Source organism: Crocuta crocuta, unplaced genomic scaffold (genome assembly GCF_008692635.1).
Source record: "Crocuta crocuta isolate KB4526 unplaced genomic scaffold, BGI_CrCroc_1.0 scaffold477, whole genome shotgun sequence".
Lineage (NCBI taxonomy): Eukaryota > Metazoa > Chordata > Mammalia > Carnivora > Hyaenidae > Crocuta > Crocuta crocuta.
The window spans coordinates 330,341-344,510 of NW_027530193.1; the positions used below are offsets into that span (position 1 = coordinate 330,341).

At 56.3% G+C, this 14,170-nt stretch overlaps 2 protein-coding genes across 2 annotated transcripts in view; one reads left to right on the top strand and one right to left on the bottom strand.

Annotated features, from left to right (window-relative positions):
- Positions 1-2,932, top strand: part of TOX2 (TOX high mobility group box family member 2) — a 134,595-nt gene extending 131,663 nt beyond the window's left edge. Inside the window, exon 11 of the mRNA XM_077765291.1 lies at positions 1,981-2,932. Within this exon, the coding sequence (XP_077621417.1) occupies positions 1,981-2,017 (37 nt within the window). The 3' untranslated portion in view covers positions 2,018-2,932. The remainder of the gene's footprint in view (positions 1-1,980) is intronic.
- A 9,803-nt stretch (positions 2,933-12,735) lies between these two features.
- The window catches only part of JPH2 (junctophilin 2), a 69,758-nt gene continuing 68,323 nt past the window's right edge, over positions 12,736-14,170 (bottom strand). Inside the window, exon 7 of the mRNA XM_077765246.1 lies at positions 12,736-13,346. The gene's annotated coding sequence lies outside the window, so the exon portion shown is untranslated. The remainder of the gene's footprint in view (positions 13,347-14,170) is intronic.

The window sequence follows — 14,170 nt, forward strand, 5'->3', positions numbered from 1 at the left end:
TCTGACGCGCTAACCCCCCCCCACCGGTCACTTGGCTCCTCCCTGGTCCTCATGTGGCCCTCGTCCCCCAACCTCCTCTCACACCCTGCACTCGCAGCCTCTTAGCCTGTGAGCGCCACGCTAACTGCCCTTCCTCTAGAAGGTCTTCCTGCTCCAAGAGACAGTGACCTTAAATTTTGGAAGAGGGAACTGGGGTGCAGAGGGCACCCTGTGCCTTTACCCGCCAGCCCTGGCTGCCACCCTCTGGCAAGAACTAACCTTGTGGAGGCACCTGGGGGGGCTCAGTCGGTGAAGCGTCTGACTTCAGCTCAGGTCATGATCTCACGGTTCGTGGGTTCGAGCCCCGCGTCGGGCTTTGTGCTGACAGCTAGCTCAGAGCCTGGAGCCTGCTTCAGATTCCGTGTCTCCCTCTCTCTCTGGCCCTCCCCTGCGCACACTGTCTCTCTCTCTCTCTCTCTCAGAAATTTAAAAAAAAAATGAAAAGAACTAACCTTGTGGCCACACCCAGGGTATGTGGTCCCTGCAACAGCCCCACACCTGGAAGTCTGGACGGTCACGTTTGGTGGACAGGAGGGCTCTCTGCTGGGCTCCAGCTGTCCCTAAGCGTGGCCGTTGGCCTTTCTGTCCCTCACCCAGCCAAGCCCGCCAGGGAGGGAGCAGACAGGGCACGTGCCCCGCTGCTGACGGCCAGTGCCCAGCCACAGAGTGTGCCTGGGTGGGTGGGCACACTCTGCTCAGTGGGAATTCCCGGCACCCACCCAGGCAGGTGCAGACCCCCCCCCCCCCCCCCCCCGCCCCGCGGGCTCCCTTCCCGAGAGTCAGAGTGTGGGGCTGGGGGCTCTGTCATGGACATTAGGGAATGTGTCCGAGCTTCCCCCTAGTGCGGCGGGCAGACGGCAGGTATGCCCTGTTTTACTTGTGTTTTAAGTGGAGGGAGAACTGGCTGTTAGTTTCAGGCGTACAACACGGTGATGAACGTGGACTTGGCCTCCTGGGAGATGATCACCAGAGAGTCTAGGTGCCGTCAGAGTTACAGATCCTCTTCTCGTCTGGAGAACTTTTCAGATCTACTGTTAGCAGCTTTCAAGCATACAAATTGACAAAAATACAGTATTATTAACTGAGGCCCCTGCCGTACATGGCATCCCCAAGACATATTCAACCTCTGAGCAGAAGTTTATCGATATGCCTTTTGACCCTTCACCCATTTTGCCCATCCCCGTCTGGCACCAGCAGTCTGCTCTCTGTATCTATCAGCGTGGTTTGGGGTTTGTTTAGATTCGACATGTAAGTGAGATCATCTGATACTGGTCTTTCTCATCTTTCTCGGACTTATGTCACTTGGCATAATGCCCTCAAGGTCCCCTGCTCTTGCAGATGGGCGTCCTATTTTTTTCTAATTTTTAATGTTTATTGATTTTTGAGAGACAGAGAGACACAGAGTGTGAGCGGGGGAGGGGCAGGGAGGGAAGGAGACAGGGAGGGAAGGAATCGGAAGCAGGCTCCAGGCTCTGAGCTGTCAGCAGGCTTAAACCCATGAACCGTGAGATCATGACCTGAGCTGAAGTCGGATGCTTAACCGACTGAGCCCCCCACACTCCCTGAGCGTCCTATTTTAAAAACACAGAAGGCACCTGCCTGCCCTCCTTGGATTCCGTGTGGAATTTACAAATGGAAACCGACTACACAGGGACCTGAGAGCCGGGTGGTGTTGGAGCACCTTCTCTGAAGGGCAGGCGCTTTTCCCCAGCGCTGAGGACCTCATGGTCCCCAGCAGGGTCCCAGGAGGGGAGTTTGGTTCTGCCTGGTGGCCCATCAGGGACAGACCATTCGTCTCCAGAGGGGCAGCGCATCCAGGGTGAGGGCAAAGGTGGCCTGCCGCAACCCCCACCCCCACCCCAGGCCATGTGTTCAGGCCCCGGGGGCCAGAGGGCACCTGGCTGGGCTCCCCAGTTCTGACAGCCTCTCCTCTCTCCCCAGCCTGCTCCCCAGGGATAAATCGCTCTACCTCACCTAATCCCGCCTCCCTTCTCCTCCCTGAGGCTGGCTGGAGGGGCGCCGCTCAGAGCCTGAAGGGCCTACAGCAGGGAAGCCTGGGCAGGAAGCAGGGTGACCGGGAAGAGAGCAGCGTCTCTTCCTCCTCTTCACATCAGACTCTGCAGAGGCAGCCCGCAGCCCTGCCACCCGCCCAAAGAACCTGCAGGAACCTTCTGCCCCCGACCTGCTTGCTCCAGGGTTACCGTGGACCCCGCTCCTCGCCCTGCACAGCGTACTCTGCATCTGGACGTCTGGCCCCCGCCCAGGCTCACGTGGGCTGCCCCGGGAGGGGTCGCCTTCTGACAGAAACCCACCCCCAGATGCACGGCCCGGCTGCCTGGCCACAGACGTGCACATGCGGTTTTACGGTGTGAACAAAGATTATGAAACGTCTAAACTATTGGCTCCACGTAAGTAGTTGACTTAAGTGTTTTAGAACCGTGAAGACAGCTGTGAGATTACTTTGTGGGGGAGGGGAGTAGTTTCCTTTTAAGGTGACAACCATTTTCTATGACCCTTAGCACATTTTTTTTAAGTTCTCTCTTATGGGGGAGGGGACGGGGAGATGTGTACCAAGCAGCTGCCAAACCAGTTCCCGCCAGCACAGCAGGCCCCGGACAGCCCGCAGCCACACTTGGGAACATTGCGTCTTTTTTTTTTTTTTTTTTAACTCTATGTCCATCTATTTAAAATTGCCAACACCAACTTTTGTCTATTTATGAAGAAAAGTTGAGGACCGAAAAGCAGTTGATCATCAAGTGTGCGTGGTTTTCGGGTCTGGTTTGGGTTTTGGTTCCTAGTGGTGTTCGCGGCTGTTTCCTGGCCCCGGCGAGTGTCCGTCCCCGCGCCCAGTGCTTCTCTCCATTTCTTTATAATAAAACGTCTGAAAAGCTGAGAGTTAGTCTGTCTCTTCGCGCGCTTGGCAAGCCAGACCCAGGCCTTCTGGAGTGGTGTCCGGTGGCAGCTCTGCCCTTGATGTCAGCGGGATGGGGCCAAGCGTCACCTGCCACTTACTCCCCCGAGGGTCCGTGTGGACGACTGTGCCTCCCCGGCATCGTGCTGCATCTGCAGAAGCAGGACGGTGCCCTCACGCGGCCCGCTGGGGACGATGGGGGTAATGGGTGTGGAGGGCTGGCCGCGCAGGCCCCCCATCTGCGGGGCAGGGGCGAGAGGTGGGCTTGGGGAGCCCTGAGGATGCGCCTCACTTCTCCAAACCTGAATGTAAGGACAGCCCGGAGAAGGGCCTCTAACCCAGATTTCCCGACAGATGTTCCGTGGCGGTGCGTCAAAAAATAATGATGATGATGTGACTATTTTAACTGTATCTGGAAAAAATCACAGTTTCTTGGTGTGGAGCAGCCTCCCCCACCCCACCCCACCCCCGTGCACTCTCAGGGCCTCTCCCTCCGCTACCACCCATGGCAGTCACCTCCCTCCTCCCGGATAACAGCCCCGGGGCTGGGGCGCAATCTCTCTGTGAGCAGTTTCCTCACCGGAGGGCATTTTGTAATCCACTTTGGAAAAAGAAAAAAGAAAACCAAACCAACAACAAAAACAACACGCTGTCATGTCGGTGGCATCACTGCGATGCGAAGCATAAATATTTCATGTGGTTACAATTTCCTTTCCTGTGTGGAGCTTGTCAGTAACACGGTGATGACTTAGTTTAATATTCGACGCTTGCTTCTACGTTTGAGAAAACAGCGCTGTTGGGATCCACACAGACAACCCAGAATAAGGAGTGGGAAGCTCTCAGGCCCTTGCCGGCCCCCCAGTGCTGCCCCGTCCTTCGGAGGTGTCCGCGTGCCAAGGCTGACCTCTCCATTGTAAGGGGCGCCCGGAGACACCCGAGCAGAGTCAAATACCCTGCCTGCAGATGTCAGGGGTCGTCACGCGGCACCCCCAATCTGCCAAGGCCAGTCTGCCGTCTGGACCTTAGAGCGGTGTCCCTGACATCGTAAGGACCTTCAGCCCCCGCAGCCCATCCCCCCGTCCATGGAGCCCACCCTTCCGGGTGCCACGCACCTGCTTCAGATTCCTCCTCCTCCTCCCACGGACACACAGGAATCCCAGCAGAGACACAGGCTGGGCAAAGGCCAAGCCTCCGGAACCCGAAGGAAGGGGTGGCTGGTCCCTAGACTGTCCAGCACTAATCCCTCCTGGAGCTCCGCGGGAAGTTCTGCATTAGATTGGAAGATGGGCAACTCTGAGGGGCCTTCCAGTTAGCTTAAGAGTCCACAGTGCAGGTCGCCGGGCGGCTCAGTCGACTAAGCGACCGATTCTTGATTTCGACTCAGGTGATGATCTTGTAGTTCGTGAGTTTGAGCCCCGCGACGGGCTCTGTGCCGACAGTGCAGAGCCTGCTTAGGATCCTCTCTCCCCCCTCTCTTTCTGCCCCTCCCACATGCTCTCATGCTCTCTCTCTCAATATAAATAAATGAACTTCAATAAAAAAGAACTAATCATGGTCAACAGTCCAGTTATATCTTTAAAAAGAAAAAAAAGACAGGGTGCCGGGTGGGGGGGGGGCTCAGTTGGTTGAGTGTCCAACTTCAGCTCAGGTCATAATCTCACGGTTCGTGGGTTTGAGCCCTGCATCAGGCTCTGTGCTGACAGCTCAGCCTGTCTTCGGATTCTGTGTCTCCCTCTCTCTCTGCCCCTCCCCCGCTGGCACAGAGTCTCTCTCTCTCTCAAAAATAAACAATTAAAAAAAAGAGAGAGAGAGACTGGGGTGCCTGGCTGGCTCTGTCGGTTGAGCATCTGACTTTGGCTCGGGTCATGGTCTCACAGTTCTTGAGTTCAAGCCCCACATCAGGCTCAGTGCTGACAGCTTAGAGCCTGGACCCTGCATCGGATTCTGTGTCTCCCTCTTTCTGTCCCTCCCCTGCTCACACTCTGTCTCTGTCTCAAAAATGAACATTAAAAATTTTTTTTAAAAAAAAAAGAGAGAGGGAGTCCACAATGCTGAAATTCAATGTGTTCATTCTGCAAGACTGCAGACAGGTGAGCAGTTACTTTCTGCCCCGGCGGAGCACGGGGGGTGCCTGGGGAATCACACACGGATTCCACCCCTAGGAGCTCCCTAGCTGTGGAAGCAGAGAAGGAAAAAGGTAACATTTAGTCATAAAAGTATAAGCTTATATTATAAATCATAAAAATCTAAAATTCACAGCACTATGTGATGAGTACTAAAAGGGGCCTAGTGAATGCAGAAGAGAGGCCCCCAGGCCAGCCAGGGTCTGTGGCGTCCTCCTGGGTGAGGCAAGGTCTGGGCTGCGCCCCATCCAGTGACCAGGGCGGAGCCAGAGCCCTGACATGGGGTCTGGAGTGCCGTGCCTGACTCAGGACCCCCAGACGCCGTGGGTCTGTGACTGTGCTTCTCATCGAGAAGTTGGAGAATCCTCTCCGGAAGAAGCTGAGGCTGAGTCCGCAGAGCGGCGTGGGGGCTCTGAGGAAGGAGCAGGGGCGGCTCCTCAGGTTGAAGGTAAATCTCGTGCACAGAGCATGTTCTCACCTGCCAGGGTCTGGGCGAACCTGGGCTCCCTGTACCGTGGGGGTGGCTGAGGGTAGTGTGCACTCAGAGGTGGTCTGAGAGTGGTAACGGGCCTCTGTGTGTGTGTTATGTGTAGGGTGGTGAGGTGCCCATGTGGTGTGTTTGTTTCTGCATGTAGTGGTGTGCACGGAAGCCTGTGCTGTGCACCTGTATATCTGCGGTGTGCATGTCTGTGCAGTGTGCTTGTGAGTACACGATCATGTTACATGTGTGTGGTGTGCATGTGGGAGAGGACGCACGTGTGCAGTGTGTCCAAAACACACACAGATGCGTGCACACACATCAGACTCACACACGGGTGCATTACACACGCCCACACATACAAGCACACGTGCACATGCACACACATCACACGTATTACCAGTACATAATGCATGGCACATCGGCGTGCACACCGTACACATCACATACCACGTGCATGCAATGCCCGTGCACACATGTATGCTGTGTGCACACCCATCATGCAGTGACACACCATACACGTGAGCATATACACATGCGCATCACACACATGCACGCTACGTTCATACACAAACCCACCATGCACATGCATACAAACCTCTTCCTTCACCCACCCACTAGACACACAAGGGCATATATACACATTTTTTTTTAGAGAGAGAGAGAGCGTGAGGGCGTGCACGATCATAAGCAGGTGAGGGGCAGGGGGAGAGAGAGAGAGATGATCCCAAGCAGGTTCCGTACTTAGCATGGAGCTCGTCATGGGGCTCGATCCCACAACACTGGGATCATGACCCGAGCCAAAATCAAGAGTTGGACACTTGGCTGACTGAGCCACCAGGGCACCCTGCACACAGATGCATCTTGGTATACACATGACCATCGCATGCGCACACACACGTGTCACACAGCTGCACATATGAATGCACAGAGCACACGCATCTCTCTGCGTGAGTTGATGTGGGAATGAAATGTTCTTCAAAACTGGAAAGAGTTCACATGCAAAAACTCTGACCTGCAGTTATAGGTTCAGGGGCTTTTAAAAAACGGCCCAGCACATCAGCTGTTACACAGCTCTGCTCCCTCAATTGTCCCAAATGAATAACCCCAAACCCGGCAGAGGCAGCAGGGCAGTCACTCAGTAGTGGGCTCGGTGGTGAGGGGGGAGGCGGGGCCAGGGCACCCCTGGAGACGATGGCCCAGGCCGGCTGACTGTGCCACCTCCCCCTTCCCCGCGTCCTGCAGTAGTAACTGTGGGTCGGCGTCCCCTGCTTCTGTGGTGCCGTCGTGTAAGCTGAGGTTTCCTGCGGGGCCAAGTTGTGTTCCTGAATCATATTTTTCCCTTGAATAATTCTCTGCTTTTGCTTTTTGTTTCTCGGGTGCTTACTTTCCCAGTCGGTGTCACATGAGCTTCTGGGACCCCACGGCCCTGTGACTCACTCGGCTTGTGCTCAGATGCTGGTGCCAATCCGTCCTCTCTCTCTGGAGGCGGCCTCACCCCAAAGCTTCCTTTCTTTGCTTGTGATTCAGCAAACTGCTCTGCTCTGACCCACCAGAGGGTCCTCTGCTTTCTGGGTTCCATCGAGCCCTCTCTCTGGCGTCGCTTCTCCGTGGTGGCGGAGCACATCTGCCCCTGGCTTTCTCAGAAAGGGCAGATGGAAAATAAAGGTGCAGGTCTGCAAACGTTTCCATTCTCCCCGCGTCCCTGACCCGTGGTTTGCCTGGGTGAAGGTGTCTAACTTTCTCTGCGACCCGAAGGCACTGCTTCATGGCCTCCCCAGTCTCCAGCTTTGCTGCTGGGGAGTCTGCCCTCATCCGCTTCCTCTCTTCGTCTGTTGCTTGCACGCTCCCCGTTCCCTGGTAGCTTTCAGATTTTCTCTGTGTCTACATCTCGAGATGGCACAGTGGTGCACATTTTGGAGGGTCTTTGCTGAGCCGGCCCTGGGCAGACCCTTCCGACCTGCAAGGGGCCAGATCGCATCTCCCCTCCAGCTTCGGTCTTCCCCCCAGGCCATATTTTTGAAATCAGAAGGCAGGAACTTGGCTTCCTGGTGCTCTTGTCCATGAAGAAATGGTAGCTCCCATCACTGACGGGAGGAGAATGTGGGGGACAAAGCACATCAGGCAATTGCGCCACGGAAGTGTCTCATGTGGGGTGGGGGCTGGGAGGGCGGTGTCATGCTCCGCATCTTCCTCTCTCAGGCTGGCCCTCGGCCAGACTCGCACCCCCAGCTCAGCCAGCCCTTGTCTAAGCCCCCGACCAGCCCACCTTCCGTGAAGACAGTGGATCAGTTTGCTAGGGACGCCATAATGAAACACCACACACTGGGTGGCTTACACAACAGACATTTAATTTCTCACGGATCTGGAGCCTGGAATCCAAGATCAAAGTGTCGGCAGGCTTGGTTTCTTCCAAGGCTCCTCTCTCTGGCTTGCAGATCGCTGCCTTATCTCGTGTCCTCACCTGGTCCTTCCTCTGTGCACAAGAGTGTCCCCACCCCCCCGTGTGACCAAATTTCCCCTCCTTATAAGGACACCAGTCCAATTGGATGAGGGCCCACCCTAATGGCCTCATTCTGCCTTAATCGCCTCTTTAAAGGCCTCATCTCTAAAGATGGTGACATTGTTAGGTACTGGGGCTGAGGCCTTCGACATACGAGTCCAGGGGAGACACAACTCGGCCAGAAGAGAGTGGCTGGTACTGCTGAGAAATCCCGCAGCGAGGGTTAAGTTCATGGTTCACGGGCCTGGTGAAAGGGAACGGTGAGAGGCACAAATTGGGAAGGATTCCGCCTGGACACATGAAGTAGCCAGACCACTCCACTGGGAGAAGGCTGTGACGTCCAAATGTGCCTCGTCTGCCGCCAGCTCACCACCGTCTGTCCCAGGAGACCCACGCATCAGGCGCAGTGCCACGCGTGCTGGAGTTACTCAGGAACGCTTCCTCGCCTGTGAGGGGAGGGCGCTGGAGGCCAGGGCTGCCTCCCCACATCCCTGGAACGATGCGCCACAGCCTCTTCTCTCTCCCGGGTGCCTCCCTAAACCTCCAAGCTTCCCCTTCGTTTTTTTCTCTAGATCTTCTGATTTCAGTCTGTGAAATGTTATCAGCACAAATGGACTTGCACGTTCAAATGACCTCGGAGTTGGGCAGGTAACATAAACAAAGGAATGAGACAAGGATAACAAGCCAGGGCGTGGCTGAATGGAAGGTGATTGCCCTGCCCCAAAGCGTTCAAATTCAGTGTGTCTGAAAACACCACGCTGGCCAAAGCAAAACAAGCTTGCCAGCCAAATGCAGCCTCCAGGCATCTGGTTCGGGCCTTCCGCCGAGGATACAGGATACGGTGAAGAGATGGGCTTTGAAGACAGACCTTCGCCTCTTAGTTGCAAAACACAGTGGTGTTTGAAATCGTAGAGCTGGTGTGGGGAAAATGTGAATTAAAGTATATAAAGTGCTTAGTGCAGGGCCTGGCACACAGCAAGTGCTTAATTTATAGTAGCTGTTATTACTGTGGTAAGTCAGAGGACAGCGATGGCGATGAATTTTTTATAAAAGCAGCGTGCCTTGTCAGGAGTGCGTTTATGAGACCGTTCATGTGTGGGGCCTCGGCGCCCCCCAGTGGTCATCATCGATAACTGCAGTGCAGTGTAGCGAGCTGAAGACATTGGTTAGGGGCCAAGTTAAGCTTTAGGGTCAAACAGACAATGGGTTTGAATCCAGTTCTGCTATATGCAAGTAGTTGACAAGTCATTCACCTGCACTCTTACCCTCCATCTCTCTGCCCCCAGCAATTAGACTCCCATGGAGTGGCCTTAACAACTTAAGGAGACAATATAACATCTTCAGGCATGCAAGGGATATTAATATCCCCTAAGTGCTGGCTATGATCCTAACATGATCCTAGCCTGATGCCAGCACGATGGCAGTGTGATCCTCGTGCTCAGAACCCCACCGGCCCCGCACTGCCAATATCTTTCCATCTTATGGGAAGGAGAAACAGATGGATACCCGTTATTATTTATTTTTTCTTTTATTGGGTGGAGCTGAGGAGGGGTTACTCTGCCTTGGAGCCCCTGACCAAAAAAAGAGGCTCCCTGTGGATACCTGAAACCTCACTGGAGCAAAGTATTCTCTTGATAATGCATTGCTCTACCCAGACTTTTTTACAGTGAAAATTCCCCTGCAACTTTCAAATACCCAGATGAGGATGAGTGTGTATCAGCTGCTTTCCTACCAGACAAGAAGGGTCTAGGGGAAACTCGGGGTGAGGGACATGTTGTACTGTCATGATCTCTAGAAGAACTCCACTCCACACACACCCTTCACCCCAGTTGCTTTTCTGCCCACACAGGCGACTTTCTTCCTTCTTAGAGACCAGAAGGGGGTGAGGAACCCACTAAGGGAGGCCTTCCTGGAGGGGGAGGCCTGCCCTCCAGCGGCTGAGCCATCCCCAGGAGATGGGGGACCCGAGCCCAGGCACGGGCTGGGACTGCAGAGTCCCTTACCATTTCCCTCTGGAGCAGCCGCCCCCACACCAGCCATGCTCGTGCCTCCTTCCAAGGTCCGGGGGTTGTTTTCTAGCAAACAGAAGTACCTTCTGCCCGGATACCCAGACAGAGGGGCCTCTGCTTGCTCCTTGAGCATCCTTTCCCACTGCCCTGGAAGATTGCTGCCAAGACCTTAAGGTAGTGGTCAGTGATCGCAGGCCCTGGCAATGCCCATAGGGTGGTTTCAAGTTCCCCTATGGCACAAGACACCTTAAATGAACGCTGGATGTGGCAGAGGACCAAAGGAACTTCCCAGAGCTGCCGCTGGCCAAGGCTGGGACAGTCTGTGTGCGGCACCTGAGCCACCAGGGGGCGCCAGACTCTGACCAACCTTCCCTGACTGGGAGACTCTAATGGGGGCTCAGGAAGGAGCCTTTTTTTTCTTTCTTTTTTTCCCCATTCCCACCCCACAATAAGCCTTCTTTTCCAACCATCCAAGGTGATTCTCATGCAGCCATCCCTCTGCCCCGAGCCCTCACTCCCATGTTCTACACACACACACACGCACACACACACACACACACACACACACACACACAGCCAGTCTACAGACCCTCTTTCCTTCAGTAGGTTTATTAAAACCCCTGCAGATTAAAAAGCCCCCCTCCTCATTCCTAGCCTCACCACCTCACCAGTGGTCCCTCCAAGCCCATCCTTCTTCCTGGGGTCCCTGGATCATTCCAGGGCTTCGAATGCCTCTTAACCACCCGCAATCCCCCCTCATTTGTATCTCACTCCACCACCTGTGAAGAAAGCCAGGTGGCAGGGATTATGGTCTCATTGGCAGAAGAGGAAACTGAGGCATAGAAAGAAGGAATGGCTGACACAGCAAGACAGGGGTGGCACCAGGGAAAGACCCGGGAGTCCCCGTCACCACATCACTCTAGGATGTGATCCACTCCCCGCCTGTGGATGGGCCAGGGGGCTTCCCCTCCAACCTCCCCACAGGGCAGCCAGCTGCGGGAGAGCCTCCACAGAAACTTCTCACTCGCTGCCTGCCTCCAGCTTGCGGTGGGACCTTTCGCAAACCCCTCCTCTCTGAGTCTCTGTAGAGAATGAAGACGACCTATAGGCTCCCCCCACCCCCCACCCCGAGACGTTCTGGGACTATCTATCTGGGGCCTGGGTCATCGCCACCCTTCAGGATTTCTGGGGTCCTCCATCAAAATGCAAGGGGGCTCTGGGGAGGCCTGGACAGTACTGTGTGTGCAGCAATCACGACACATGTCTCCATCTCACGCCTGGGCTTTACTTCACAACCATCAGCATTTTGTGGAATCCTCACTGCAGTCAGACGTAGTATTATTATTTTCCCTGTTTTATAGATGAGGAGACTGAGGGTCAGAGAGAACAATAAGGGGCTGAGCAGGACTGCAGGCCAGGAAGACCTAACCTCAAAGTTCAGGCTCTTTCTTCTACCATACGCTGCTCAGGGAAGGTTCTGGAGGTCTGCTTTAGAAATTCAGGGTGTGTCCTAGAAGGGTCTTTGATCTGCCCCACCAGAACTGAAGCCCTTCGGCTGCCCCTCAAGAGGTAATAGGGGAACTGTGTGAGAGAGAGAGACGGGACCCCAGCGTCTCTCGCTCCCTCTGGCCAGTCCCTCAACCTGGGCCCACAAGCAGACACCGCAGCCCCCGCAGAGCCCACGAGCAGATGCAGGTTTATTATTCCACAGACCGCAGCGTCCTGAACTGTCACCCCAAACACCAGCTCTAAAACTAGGCCCGGACCTCTGGTGCCCGCAGGCTTGCCCCCCGCATTGGGCCAGCCCACAACCTGGACTGTGGTCTCAGAACCAAGGCCTGGGGCTCCCCGGCCCTGAGCAGCGCCCCCAGCCTGGCTGTCATTCCTTCAAAGTCCACCAAAGCCCACACACAGATGCAGAGCCGCGGGCCGGTTGAGGACGAGGGATCTGCGTGCTCCCCTCCGGAGAAATGCAGTCCACAATTCCAACCACACGTGAGGCTTCAGCAGCGCTCGCAACAGCCACTGTGAGGCTGGAGGAAGGTTCCCAAGTACCGGGGCGGGGGGAGGCAGAGCCGACCTCTCATCAGAAGCAGACTTGAGGCCACAGAGCTGCCCCCGGGGAGGCTGGGCCATGGCCCCGAAGCCCCAAGTCCACAGACACAAAGGCTGTGGAGCGACAGCCAGGCAGTTCTGCTTGGGCGCCACCGCCACGACCATCTCTGGGCTTGGAGGGGCCTTTCCGTCTGTCCTCCCAGGTGCAGGGGCCCCGTGAGCCCTCGGCCCCCACCCGGCCCCCACAAACACAAGGAACCGGAGGCCCAGGGGGACACAGAGCATCTGTAATGAGCTACATGCAAACACCATCTTCTGCCCAGCAAGCCAAGGGACTTAGTATCGAACAGACTGCACCCCACGGGGCCCCCCAGACTTGCTCTCCTCTCCCTGGGAAATGCCTGTGGACAAACAGCCTGTCTCCAGCTCCTGCCCCAGAGTCCGCCCCGGGGGGGCGGGGGGGGGGCGGGGAAATGTGCCTGGGCTTCCAAGGACTTCCATGCTCACTCTCCCCTGAGCTGGCCCTGGGCCCCGGTGAAGNCGCCCCCACCCCGGGCCACTGTCCAGAGGCCTCCCCGCCAAAGGCTCCAATGCCTTGCGTCTCCCCCTCTTCTTCGACAGGGCAGGAAGGGAGGCTGGCTGGACCGCGGGGAGGAGACAGGAGCACTGTATCCGGGGACACCACTCCGGGTGTGTCTGTTTCCTCTGCTGTCATCCAGAACATCTGTTAGCAAGGGACACAGTGTGTGCTGCGCGGAGACCACGGAAGGCAGGGCCTCTGCCTGCCGGAGGCTCCCTTGCTCGCCCACCACAGGGATCCGCCGGAAGTTAAAACAAAGCAGGGCTGGGGTGGAAGGAAAGCGGCTGGGAGTTAGTGTTACTGTCCTGGTTCAGTGACGTCTCCCGAAACACACAAAAGCTCAGGGAACAGGGATCTGGCAGCAAGGCGAGGGAATGGATGAGGATGAGGGACAGGAGCGCACAAGGGACGGGGCTCTTCCTTCGAGGCCCCCCCCCGCCACCGCACAGCGCTCCCAGAGGGCCCCCTGCACGTTCCCTTGCTCTGGGCCCCACTGCCGCCCCGCACAGCGCCACCGGGGCCTCCGCGAACGCATGTGGTGCGGCTGCGAGCTGGATCCCGGGGCTCCCGGGCCAGGGTTCAGTCCTCCTGGCCTCCCTGCCGGGCACTGCACAAAGACGGGTCCTCGCATCCTCAGCAGGAACTCCTCTGCAAAGAGACAGCGAGAGGGTCGAGAGAGAGGGAGGGAGAAAGCATTCCCTTGCCTGGTACCCTCTTCCCCGCCCTCCCACCGCGCAGGTCACAAGCTGTCAGTCATTCCCAGACGCCCTGTAAGATGAGGCTGCTGCAGGGCTCAGCACTCACCCCAGCGCAGCACCTACCCGGCTGATACTGTCATGGCTATTAGCAGGGTCTGGACTGGACAGGGCCTTCTCCTGGGACGGAAGGAACCTCCAGCCCACACTAAGCTAGGAGCGAGGAAGGGGGGCTGTGGTGGGGGGCAGGGCAGGAGGCAGAAACTCTGCTAGTATCACCAAGCACAGGCTTTATGGTGCCAGCAGGCAGTGCTTTTATGCATCGCGTGGGTACTTCACCCTGAGACCGCTTTCCGTCAGGCCAGCCCAGCCCATCTCCTTCTCACAGGACCTCACCAAGCCCTCCTGGCTCCATTGTGGGGAAACAAGTGACTGTCAGCTGGGGGAGTGGTTCTAGAAGAGAGGACTGGGGGATGGGGAGGCTGGGGGCGGAGGGATTACAGACTGACGTGGGCAAGAGGGAAAGGGAGGGCAGAGGGCAGAGTGCCTGCCTGTGCCAGGCAAGCTCTGGTAAGACTGAGAGTCTGGGGAAGAGGGTCAAGATCTGTTCTGCCTGCATCCGGATGCCTGACGTCTGCCTCTAAGTTAAGGGTTTACTTTCATCTTCACCCTGTTTCTTAGGGCTGGAGTGTGTCTGACAGGGAGCAGGTGCTCTGCACTTGTTGAGCTAACGAGGGTGTGTGTGTGTGTGTGTGTGTGTGTGTGTGTGTGTGTGTG